Below are 13,290 nucleotides of genomic sequence, written 5' to 3' on the forward strand. Positions count from 1 at the left end.
AAGGGGGTTGGCGTAGAGTCATTTTGCAGTTTCCTCACAAATGCAGAATTGCTTGGGGGTAGGCACCGAGAAGGCAGAATAAAGATTTCATTCAGGGCTGATATTCTGGCAGCCAAGTGCTACCACGGAGAAGAGCCAAAGTTTAGCGAGCATGCAAGAAACTGACTGAAACGATGGATCACAAGATCCACGCTTGAAAAGGAGGGAAGTGAAGAGGTGGGGGGAGGCACAGAAGGTCAGTTAGTTGGAAATCCCAGTGAGGTCAGAGGGCAGGTACTTGGGTAAGCCAGCTAAAAAGTTTGGGAAGTTGTGTTGATCGGTGTAGAGCAGTGGTCTGGAGGAGCGACTCCAAATGCTGACAAAGCTCAGGGTTTGGTTATGACAATGGGCAGCTAAGGTAAAATGGAAGGAAAAGCCACTCACAATGAATTGACAGAACAAAACTCAGCTACTCAGGAGGCTGAGCTGGGAAGAACACTTGAGCCCAGGAGCTCAGGGACCAGACTGAACAACACAGCAAGGTCCCATCCCAAAAGGGAGAAAAAGACTGAAAAAAAAAACAAACAAACTATTAGATGGGTTCTCAAATAGCATTTGCAAACTTCATTTGGAAAAAAAGGAAAAAAAAATAGGAACTCTATAAAACTACGTAGTTAAGCACTAAACCTGGCTCGGAGGCAGAAGCCACACACACTGGAAGAGAAGGAAAGTTATGATAAGTCTAAGATTCTGGTGGACAGAGTGCCTGTGAGTACAGGCTTTCAAGAAAGAGTTGCACAGTTCAATGGGGTCCCAAAGGAGGAACAGGGCATGAGGAAGAGGGCTGATGTTTCTGTACCAGGGAAAGAAAAGTTAGTACAAGGCATGAATGACAAAACCCATCTGGACTTCAGAGTACTCTCAGAAAAATGAGGACAGTCACCTGCAGAGAAATGGCACTAAACAGCATTTGTGTGAGTAAGAAACACAGAGCACTTGTTTAGGGACAGACTGATCCCTAATTAGTTTCAGGGCATGGGACAGAACTCTAAAACATCCAGAGCATATCATGAGGTGACTAGACCTTCCTCTTTTCCCACCAGTCACTCTGTTTTCAACGAGTGATCAGGAGACACTCTACATCCACAGCACGCGACTAATCAGTGAAACGGCCTATGGGCAGACAAGAACAGTCTACGGAAACTGGGCCCCACTCAAAGATTTCAAAATAAGGCCAGGCATGATGGCCATTCTTGTGATCCCAGCATTCGGGAGGCTGACACAAGAAGACAGAAGTTTGAGAGCAGTCTGGCCTATATAGTGAGACCTTGTATTAAACAAACAAACAAATCAGATCACGACGTCTCCCCTAGCTGAAATTTCATTAATGTCTACTCATTTTTAGAATAAGGTCAAAACATAAATAAGTAACCATTTGAAACAAACTGGGGCTTAAAGTCTATTTCAGGGGTAGAGTGCTTGCTTGCTGAACATGACTGAGGTTCTGGGTGTGATCCTTAGAAAACATTACAGCTATAAAGATACCTGGCAGGTATATAAAAATAAATTTACCCTTTTTTATGAACCAAACAATAGGCAATAAAACTCATCAAAAATATCCCCAACCACTCAGGGATTTATCTTATTCATATCAAGGTAGAATCAAAAGACTAGATGGTTTTGAATGGCCTTAAATATTGTTAGCTCATAAATGTTGAAAGGCCAGTTTCCAGATCATCAAGTTACATACGGACACTATAAAATCAACATCAGCTGGCAAGCTAATGGAAAAGCAATATAAGTAAGCGTTCAGCATCGCTGAGGTCCTTAGACAGCCACAAGTTCAGTTCCTCAGAGGGAAACACCCGTGGAAATCCCCAGGCGGAAAAGCTAGCCAAATAGATCTTGTCATACTCCTTTAAGAGGAACATGAGCCCCAGTGCAGCCAGGATCCCAAGCCACAAAAACAGCAAATCCAACAACAGGTAAATTCCATTCTCTTCTACTCTTAAATGGGAAAAGAAGGGGGTGATATGTAAAAGTGAGGCTGTATAGTCCTGATTATTTATATGACATAAACCCCACACACTACCACTTAAGTGGAAATCAAACCTTTGCTATACAAGCCAAAAAATACAAAGGTGGCCAGCAGTCATTTATACACATTCTTTACTGTAACAATCTTACTATAAGAGCCGTAATGAGATCTAAAGGCATAGAAGAAGCTGCTTAAAAAAAAAAAGCTAATGAGTATATTTTAAACCTTTTATGGGTCTATTTACCTCAAAATGAGAAATTTTAGTCATTTGCCTACCTGAAATACAAATTTAGGTTAAGAGCAATCGCAGTGTTGGATGAACTGACAATCACCAAAACATCTAAGTCTGGAGACACTTTCAATGATGTAAAGGAAGAAACACTGGCTGGCTCCTGTTGCTCAGAATCTTCTTGGAGAAGAGCCAGGTCCACACGAGCTACATGCATGCCATCCACAGTGTCAAAAACATCTTTGAGTTAGAGTTAAAGAAGTGTCCATTTTATATACAGGACCCTTTAAGTCACAGGGTTGGGAAGAGCTATCATCTGGATTGCTACAACCTATGGCAGGAGGGCTGGAGACGGAGGCATACTCCAATGTAGTAACCAGATGACCATGGAGCCGGCAGCATAACATGGTGATGTACAGTTCTTCCAATCTGCTGTTCCAGACCCCAAGGCACTACTTCCCAGGGTAAACCCCATTTCACATTATACTTTAGCCAATACCCAAATATCATCTCAACATGAAACCAACATTAAAAGCTGAGATATTTCATTTTTTGTAAGCCACCAAAATCTAAGTTACACTTAGAATACAACTAACTTTGGATACTAAATTTTCTCTCTCTCTCTCTCTCTCTCTCTCTCTCTCTCTCTCTCTCTCTCCCTCTCTCTCTCCCTCCCTCCCTCCCTCCCTCCCTCCCTCTGTCTCTCCTGGTTTTTTGAGACAGTTTCTCTATGTAGCCCCAGTTCTCCAGGAACTCACTCTGTAAACCAGGCTGACCTTGAACTCAGAGATCTGCCTGCCTCTGCTTCCTGAGTGCTGGGATTAAAGGCAATGAGCCACCACCGCTGTTCTTGGATTCTAAATTTTCATCAGAAATATCTTACCCATATTTAGACTCCACAGAGTTACAGTTGAAACACCAAGAGAAACTGGGCAAGAGATAAAACTGAGTAAGTAGAGTGCTTATCTAGTTCAATGAAGTCCTGGGTTCGATTCCCCCATACCACATAATCTGAGCATAGTGGCCTGCTATCCCAGGATTTGAGAGGTAGAGGCAGAGGGTCATGTGTCAATGTCAAAGGTCATCTGGGCTAACTAGAGAGTACAAGGCCAGTCTTAGCTACATGAGACCTTGTTTTTTAAAAAAGTCTGAAAAAAATGAAGTTTTTTCTAAATATATTTAAACTCTCTAATAACTGAACCAATGTCAACTTTTAAACCTAATTAAATAAAATTAAGTATCCATATGCCTAGACAATTTCAGATGTTCAGCAGCCTCACACACCTGACACCTATTGCAGTAGACAACAAATCTGGCAATAAAAATTAAGTCAATTTAGTATTTTATGACACTTTTGTGAAAAAAATATATCTAAATATATCTAAAATAGAAAAATCATCCCTTTATGGAGGCTGAGTCAGAGGCTAGCTACAAAGTGGGCTACAGAGTGAGTTCTAGACCAACCTCAATTACGGAGACCCTGTTTCAAAAGGCCAAAATAGAAGGATGTGGAAACACAGACCTTTAATCTCAATATTCAAGTGTCAGAGGCAGGGAGATCTCTGTGAGTTAAGAGGCAGCTGGCCTGCACAGTGAGTTCCAGGCTAGCAAGTGCTATACAGTAAGACTCTGCCTCAAAAATAAACCAACAAACAAGCAAACAAAGGGCCAGGGACTACAGCTCAGTGTTAGAACATTCGAACAGCACACACGAGGACTTGGGGCCAACCCCCAAAACCATAAAGAAAGGAGACCATCCATCCTTTCACTTCAGAAATAAAAGCAGCCTCAAAAATCATTCTATAAAAGGTCATTTTTAAAAATCTTCAAAATAATTTTACTGCTAGATACAAAGTATAGTATTTTTAAAAACTGTTAATACTTATGTAAACCACTCACGAAAATGATGAAATTATCTGGGTGTGGTAATGCATACTAGAAACCCCAGTATTTGGGTATTTGGGACCTCAAAAAAAGAAAAAAATGATGGAATCATCATTGGACAAAGTAAGTTATATTCACGTGGAAAAGACATGTATCATATGAGCAATCATGCATGTTAACACACTTAAATACAGTTTGGGTAAATAAAGAATATAAATATGAGTAAGATTATTATAACAATAAGAATATTTCTATACATTGAAAAATATAAAGGAATATAGTTGATTATTTTATGAGAGTATTTTTCGCCTGAAACTTCTTAACTAAAAACTAACTACTCTCCCTTCGCTCCAGCTCCCCTAATTGAAAGTTGGAAAGGCTCATCTTTCTACATATTCTTTTCCCCTACACATTAATCAACATGCTTTTGGCCAAGGATACAGATCCAGCCCAATGTACTCAGAACAAAAAGAAATCCCCTGCAGAGCTGCACGTCAATAACTGTGTCTGCCGTCTGTGCCGGCAAGGCCAGTGGGAAGCAGTCCAGTACTCTATTCCCAGATTCTCTCCCCGGAAGTACAATGTGTAGGATGAGACATCTATTGATGAGCAGTAATGCCGTCTTGTTGTGAAATGATAGAATTCTCAAAGACTTGAAGGAAATACCTGTGAAACAAAAGGATATTATCTCAAACTCATCAATCACACTTTCACAGTTGGTGAATGTGATCTTATAAACACAGATAAAACAAAAAAGGAAATTGCACTTATTCCAACTCAAAGTAGTTACTGTTCTATGGACACAGGCATTAGGAGGTAGGTAAAGATAAATAAAGATGGCTCACAATGTCCCAGGGTTCTTTTTGTTTAAGGCTGAAGTCTCAAAGCACACCAGAAGGAAGAGTAAAAAAAAGCTGAGTTACCCATGAGATCACACAAAATCAATCAAACATTTTTTCCCTTAAGGAAAAAGAAGGGACCTTATAGTCAAGGGTAGAATGGATGTTACTGGGTTAAAATCAGAGGCCCAGCAGCTTGGATTTCTGCCCCCTACCCCTTTGCAGCTTATCAGGCCAAGAGGCAGTCAACAGCTCTGTAACCAGTTTAGGTCAGCACCATCCAGTAAAATACAAGAATCATCCATCCATGAGAGAGATATGATTCCGGGTGACTAACAGCCAAAGAAGCAGGCGAATTAATTTATTTTATTTAGTTTATTACATACAAAATATCATTCCAACATGTTAGTTCATACAAAAATTATTAATGGGCTATTTTACTTTCCTTATCCTAAGACTTCAAAACCTGGTATGTAGAACCAGTTTGGTGTGCAGGCCTATAATCTATAATCCTAGCTTTTCTAGAGGCTGAGGCAGGAGGATTTTAAGTCCAGGACCAGTCTTGGTAACTTGGTGACACTCCTGTCTTCAAATAAGGGCAAAAAAGACTTGGGTATGTAGCTCAATGATTGGGTGACAACCTAGCATGTATGAGGCCATAGATTCAATCCCCAGTATCCCCCCTAGAAAAGAAAGATGTATGATTTTTTTTTTTTTTTTTTTTTTTTGAGACAGACTCTAACTATGTATCCCAGGTCACCATCAAGCTGAGATACTCCTGCTTCTGCCTTCCAAGGGCTAGGATTACAGCATTATTATCACCTCATTTGGCTGGGGCTTTTAAAGTACATTTTTAGGCTGAGGATATAGCTCAGGGATCAACAGCTTGCCTAGCATTTGTGAAACTCTGGATTTGATTTCCAGCACTGCAAAAATTAAAAATACAACTTATTTATATGAACCACATTTCAAGTGCTCAGCAGCCCAATCTGGCCAGTGGCTACAGTGCTGGACAGTGTAGACTGCCCTTAGAATTCACCTCCAAGAGAACTTCTCATAAAAGACCACAGCTAGCTGGTCATGGTGGCACACTCCTGAGACCCCAGCACTTGTGAAGCTGATGCAGGAAGATCACATGTTTGATGGCAGCCTCCACTACACAGTCTCAAAGGAAACAAAAGTCACAAACTTTAGCTTGACACTTACTGACTCCTTGATCTTCAATGAGCTTTTGCAGGGTCCTCCCACAGCAGCTGTGTGATAAGGCTGCAGCACACCTCCCGTCTTTCAAATCAAATTCATATGTGCGCAGTTCATAATCTTCACTGACGGCAAGCAGCGTGGGCTTGTCTGTGGATGTGCTGCTGTTACAAGAATCCTCCCATACGAAGCTAAGGAAAAAAGTCTAGATTTATTATATTTCTACACCCACAATCCCATTTACCTCAATTGTGGGGATCAAAGGGCAGAAGGAGGAGAGCTTGGTTCACTCGACGACAGCACCAATTCTGCAGCCCAGCGCAGCGGAATGAGAACTACGTCAGGGCTCTTTCTTCTCACTTCTCCCCACTTTGCCCCCTACACTATCTAAGAGTGGGAGATGAAGTGAGCACAGAGCAAGAAACCATTTCCTCCTTCCTTCGGCTTTTAAAGAGCCTTTAAAATCCATTTACTCAGCCGGGCGGTGGTGGCACACGCCTTTAATCCCAGCACTCGGGAGGCAGAGCCAGGCGGATCTCTGTGAGTTCGAGGCCAGCCTGGACTACCAAGTGAGTTCCAGGAAAGGCGCAAAGCTACACAGAGAAACCCTGTCTCGAAAAACCAAAAAAAAAAAAAAAATCCATTTACTCTTTTACCTTAAGCATCAACTGATATTTTTAAAGATATTTTAAAGAGATTGTCATCATGAAGGATAAATACCAACAATCAATTCCTTTTTTTTTTTTTTTTTTTTTTTTTTTTTTTTTTTTTTTTTTGAGACAGGGTCTCTTTATGTAGCCCTGGCTGTCTTAGTATTTGCTATGTAGACCAGGCTGGCCTTGAACTCACAGAAATCTGCCTGCCTCTGCCTTCTGAGTGTTGGGATTAAAAGTGTGTGCCACCATGCCCAGCTGTAAATTTCTTACTTATAAATATATTACTTATTACAATTAATGAAATGGCCTTATAGAGCTGGCGAGATGGCTCAGTGGTTAAGAGCACTTGCTCACAACCATCAGCAACTCCAGTTCCAGGGAATCCGATGCCCTTTTGTGGCTTCTGCAGGCACCAGGCACATGCAGGTAAACACCTGACACATAAAATAAATAGATGTCTTAAATGGGCTTTGGCTGAGTTGAACTATTTCAGATTTTAAAAAGTGATTCTCTACATCCACAGTCTTTGAATAATCCAGAATATTATGGTATAGAACAACCCTGCCCAATAAAACTTTGTGATAATAGAAATATTATTTCTATTTCAGTGCTGCTCAAGACAGCCAACAACCAGTGGGCAGATATGGCTACAAAGCACTTCAACCATGGGCACTGCCACCAAGGAACTGGATTTTAAAGTTCATTTTAACAGCCACATGTGGCTAACAACTATCACACTAGACAGCACAGTTACCAGAACGGGCTAACAAGGAGGGAGAGGGACCAACTGTAGTAAATTACATTTAAAATAAATGAGAGGGGCAGGAAAGGTGGCTCGGGGGTTAAGGAGCTGGCTCCACAAGCTTGAGAACGGCAGTCTGGACACTCAGAATCCACAGAAAAGCCAGTCAGGCCTGGTAGTGGGGCCACCTGTAATACCAGCACTCAGAAGGAAGAAACAAGATCCTGGGGACAAGCCAGCGACTTGGACCAGTCAGACACTGTGAGAGCCCCTGTTTTAGACAGACGCTGCCTCCAGAAATGAAGTGGGGGGCCGGCAACGGCTCAGCAGGGAAAGGCACCTCCGTGCAAGCCTGGCAACCCAAGTTGGATCCCTGAAATCCACGTGAAGGTAGACACAGAGAACCAACTCCACAGAACTGTTTTCTGACCCCCACAATTTGTGCTCAACTATAGGTTTGTGAGCACATGCACACACACCCAAAGACTCATCATAAAATTTAAAAATTATTGTGGACAGCAATCTATGAAGATACCCAGTATCAACGTTAGGCCTCCACCTGGACACATGCACACATTCACATACATGTAAAAATAAACCAAAAAGGACCCAAGCCAGGCAGAGCAACAGGTATCTGTTAGCTACTCAGATGGCTGAAGAAGGAGGGTCTCTTGAGCCCAGGAATTGGACAGCCTAAGTGACATAGCAAGACTCTATCACTAATACGCATGAGCCAGATGTGGTGGCTCAACAATAATCATTCTTCAGTGGCTGAGACAGCAAGATTTAGAGTTTGAGGCCAGCCTGGGCTACAGAGAAAGACCTTATCTCAAAACCAGTCAATAGGACCCAACTCTGAAAACAATGCAGTTGAAAGAGATGAGGCTACCACTCTCATAGTTTCAACTTCTTTTAAAAACTTTGTTTTTCGACAGTAGTGAGTTTCATGTTAAATGGGGTGGCTATTAGGTCCTTATTAGAAAGACTTGGACAGTGGTGGTGCACGCCTTTAATCCCAGTACTTGGGAGGTAGAGGCAGTCATATCTCTGTGGGTTTGAGGTCAGCCTGGTCAGAGTGAGTTCCAGGACAGCCAGGGTTACAAAGTGAAACCCTGTCTTGAAACACTCCTCCCCCTACCCCCCAAAAAAGACTGACAGTTCATATTCTGTCTTTTATATAACAGGAATTTTTTTTTCACAAACACCTAATTTTTGTTTATACTGAAAATTTGGGAAATAACCTAAATATCAATCCTGGAAAAGGTTAAACAAAGTAAAATATTTAAAGGCACTGTGCTATCCCAAAGGGGGAACACTATGCTATTCCATTAAGATCATTAGCACATGGACAATACTACCACATAGAAAGGAAATTTGATGAAAAGAATATACGATATACAACAACCTATTCAATATAAAACAGACCTATATACCAAATGTGCTGGTGCAGTAATGTTTACCTGTAATCCCACTACTGAAAAGACCTGAAGAAGAGGATCAAGAGTTGGAAGCCAGCCAGGAGAACCAGTCTCAAAGAAAGAAAGAGAGAGAGAGAGAGAGAGAGAGAGAGAGAGAGAGAGAGAGAGAGAGGCCCCCAGTGGATAAGAGCAGCTGCTGCTTTTCCTGAGGACCCATGGTCAGATCCCAGCACCCACACTGGGCAGTTCATAACTGCCTGTAACTCCAATTCCAGAGGCTCTGACACCCTCTTCTAGCCCCCCGACAAGCACTCACACACGTGGCAGACACACAGACACACACAGACACACACACACACACACACACACACACACACACACGCATACACACAAATCTTTAAAAGACAAATAAAAAATGAAAACCTATATACTTTGTGAAAAGGAGGGCGCAAACCCTAACTTCTAAAACACTGTCCTTGTTTTTACTCTATACACGTTTGAACAGAATAAAAATTCAGTTCAATTAGAACATTTAAAAGGGGCTGGGGAGAGAGCTCAGAGGGAAAGCCTGAGGTCTGACTCAACATCCACATCCAAAGCTGAGCATGTGGCTCACACCTCTAATCCCAGTACTGAGAGGTGGAGACAGGAGGCCTGCTGGCTTGAGAGGGTGTAGTCAATTCAGCCCATCCATGAGCTCCAGGTGCAGTGAGAGGCTCTGTCTCAAAACATAAGTGACACAGAGGAGACACCTACGTTGATCCCCAGCCCTCACATATGTAAGCACAGGTACTCACACACACAGCAGACATGTGAACACTCGCCCAGAGGAATGAGGGAAATCTGGGCATGGTGGTGCACACTTAGAATTCCGGCCCTGGAGAGTGGAGTAGGATTAATCCACAGCCATCCTTGGTTCAAGGTCAGCCTGAGCTTCAGGAGACCTCATCAGATAAGGCTTATCTCAAGGGGGGTGGTTAAAATACTTGCTGATTTAGCAAACTATTCTTGTATACAGAGCTGTTACAGAACTTCGAGATTCCAAAGTGATACCTCTTGGCTATGCAGTCTCATACAGACTGGTTCTAAAATACTTCCCATTTTTAAAAAGGTCATCATGTACTCAGGGTACTCCCTAAACTTTATGTAAACTGTCCACCCTGGACCAAGATTTATGAAAGTGGAAAGTAGTACATTATTGTAATTATCCATCTTCTCAATCCACGGGAGCCTCAAATCTAAGACAGAGCTGACATGCCAGGCATGGAGATAGAGCCTGTACCCTCGGCCCGGCCCTAGGAAGGGTAACTCAGGAGGACTGTGAATTGCAAGCCAGCCATCTAGAGATTGCGATTCAAATATTGGAAAAAGGACTGGGATAGTTCAGTGACCCCTGGGCACTTGCATTGGGTGGACAAGTTTCAAGAGAAGCGGGGGTTGGGGGGTGGGGAGGGAGAGCTATGTTTGCAAGAAAACATTATTTCGGTAACAAAAATGAATATTTGAGCCGGGCGGTGGTGGCTCACGCCTTTAATCCCAGCACTCGGGAGGCAGAGGCAGGTGGATCTCTGTGAGTTCGAGGCCAGCCTGGGCTACATACAGAGTAAAGTTCCAGGACAGGCGCAAAGCTACACAGAGAAACCCTGTCTTGAAAAACCAAAAAAAAAAAAAAAAGAATATTTGAAATGAGTTAGAAATAAGCCTCATCTGGCATCTTTAACCAAAGTCAGGTGTGGTAGCTTAGGCAGAGGCAGGCAGATCTCCGTAGGTTCCAGCCCAGCGTATCACGTTCTAGGACTACCAGGGCTACATAGTGAAGAGGCGGCGGCGGCGGAGAAAACAGGCTTAGGAGTCCTTTCTGTAACCATCTGTTTTAAGTGAAAGGAACAGCACCTGGGCTGGGACCCATCCAGGGTTCGCAGAGGCTATCGAGGAGCGGGCTATCTTCTCTGCCCACCCAGGAAGTGAGGGAGGGAGATGCAACAAAGTGAGCATATCACCTCGGGATGGGAAAGGTTCCGAGAGGAGTGGGGCTCAGTCCTGAGGTGTTTCCCCGCTGTCACCCCCTCCCTCCCACCCACGCTGAGAGGAGCACACAGGCTTCCCCTCAGGAGCGGCCGGAGCAGCTCCAGTTTCAGACTCCTCCCACACTCCGCAGCTGTCCCGCCGCACTTACTGCCCAAAGGGGCCTTGGAGGCAGCAGCTGCTTCCACCCCTACTGCCCGGCGCCAAGGAGAGCACTTGGAGACTGCCCGCAGCCGTCAGGCTCCCCAGGGCCTCCTGCCCTCGGTGCAGCTGCGCCCGCGACCCCAGCTGTGCCGTCTCCTCGGCGGGGATCTGCACCAGCAGCATAGGTAGAACCCGCTCCATGGCCCCGGCATAGTCCGGGGAGGCAGCACTTCCGGGCCCGGGCTTGGCAGCCATCTTGGCTCAGGCATTCCTTCCGGTAGAGGCGCCCGCTTGCGTCACGGACATGCGCAGTGTTTTGTACCTGGTGACGGTCATCTGAACTGCGAGGCGGTCCTTCTTAGCTTGGGGTAGGGGTGGGTCTAAGCAGACTCTTGCGAAACCACACCTGCCCTCACTCGGCTCGAGTCGATAAACCTGAAGTCCTTTCAATTGCTTCTGCTGTGCTTGTTACCAAAGCTCTCTGAGGCTGATGCCTGTTCATTAAAACCTAGGCTCTGGCCGCTCTTCGCTTTTTGTACTATTGTTTGGTCCAACAGTAGGGCAGTTTTCTTGGTAGTAAGGACTCTTTAATAGTATAGAACCATTAAAGAACACTATCCCCATTTAAAAAACAACAACAACAAAACAAACATCAAAAAACCCAGGGCCACAAAACAGATTCCCCACCCCTCCCCCACAGCTTCAAGAAATCTGCTCTCACGGAATGAAATCTGCTCTCACGGAATTTTCCAAGGCAGCTATTCCCATCAGATGCCCTGGAGCCCAGAGTTTGCAAAAGCTGGCAATCTGATTTATCTCCCACCAGGTAGTTTTGAAGAGCAGTTTACCCAAAAATCATTCGCCATGCCCTTCCTCTTCCTGACTACAAAAACTGACTTTCAGACCCTGCACAGTGATTTTCCTGTACCCTTGGATACCCAGAGGCAGGGTTTGGGAGTGCCAACCTCTGAGACCAATAGACCTTCTTTTGAGAGCAAACAGTCTATTCTTTATGGTCCTCCACTGAGGATTCTATTTCTTACAATCATGAAGGTTAACATGAATATTGGAGTCAAATGATATCCTTTTTAACAGATGGATTGAGTACAGAGTGGAGATGGAGACGGCTCACCTTTCAATTTCTTCTATTTTTCTCAGGGAAGTACAATCCGATATAGAAAATGAAGGGGAGAGAGCTGACAGGTGTTGGAAAGGCATTTGGGAGAAATCAAACAGTACCTTGTTAAGTTTTTTATTTGATAAAGGCTCCCTAGTGGCCTGGGACTCCCAATGCTCCTTCACTAGCCTTCCAGGTACTTAGGAATACAGGGGTATGCCTCCATGCCCAGTTAGCCTTGGTAAACACAGACACATTCACAATCTGAACATTTTGATTCAACTGCAACCTCTGTTAACGCATCATCCTGGCTCATCTAGTCTAAAGCCTCTCTCCACTCCGGTCACTCCTCAAATCATCCCGTGTTTCTCCACAGTGTTTATGACTAATTGATATTTTCTGTCAATTCCTGCCCAACCTTTATGTAAACCTTAAAGTAGCAGAGACTTGTGCACTATTGTTATCCTCCTACCTGAAATGCATCTTGGCTTACAAAAGGAGCTCCAGTATTCCTTGATGAATGTAGGACTTCATTTGACAAAATGCAGCTCATTTCCTATGACAAGGAAGATGCTTATATCTAAATCTCTCAGCCTTAGCTCAACTGGTTGGTTTATATAAAGTTTGGTAACACTGAAGCAATGTCCCAGATTATACTTTTATTACATACAACAAGGCCTTGTCCCTAATAAGGATATTCTTGACACATTCACAAAAACGGCCTTCATTGTAATTCTAAACTTACAAACAAGTTTCAACATATCATTTGATATTTCTTTAATTTTACCTAAAGTCATGCCTTAATTTTAGGCAAGTCACTTAGCTTTTAACGAGGGATATGACAGTGTTTGTGGCAGGGTCCTCCAATATAACAAAGTATAGGAAATGACTTCAAATGTATCACTGTGGGCAGGTGATGTAGTTTCCGTTCTGATATTTCAACTTCTCACATGTAAGTTCCAGAACTAATAAATCAGTAGATACAGGCAAGCCTAAAAAGGGAACAAGAGTTAACTGCA

General features: G+C 43.5%; 1 protein-coding gene across 1 annotated transcript in view; it reads right to left on the minus strand.

Annotated features, from left to right (window-relative positions):
* Positions 1 to 11,448, minus strand: part of Spg11 (SPG11 vesicle trafficking associated, spatacsin) — a 73,097-nt gene extending 61,649 nt beyond the window's left edge. Inside the window, exons 1-4 of the mRNA XM_052726410.1 lie at positions 11,162 to 11,448; positions 6,176 to 6,360; positions 4,572 to 4,796; positions 2,294 to 2,486 (exon numbers count right to left, since the gene is read on the minus strand). Coding sequence (XP_052582370.1) covers positions 2,294 to 2,486; positions 4,572 to 4,796; positions 6,176 to 6,360; positions 11,162 to 11,409 — 851 coding nt within the window. The 5' untranslated portion in view covers positions 11,410 to 11,448. The remainder of the gene's footprint in view (positions 1 to 2,293; positions 2,487 to 4,571; positions 4,797 to 6,175; positions 6,361 to 11,161) is intronic.
* Positions 11,449 to 13,290: the final 1,842 nt, after the last annotated feature.

This window comes from Peromyscus californicus, unplaced genomic scaffold (assembly GCF_007827085.1).
Source record: "Peromyscus californicus insignis strain IS unplaced genomic scaffold, ASM782708v3 Scaffold_7__1_contigs__length_154581171, whole genome shotgun sequence".
Lineage (NCBI taxonomy): Eukaryota > Metazoa > Chordata > Mammalia > Rodentia > Cricetidae > Peromyscus > Peromyscus californicus.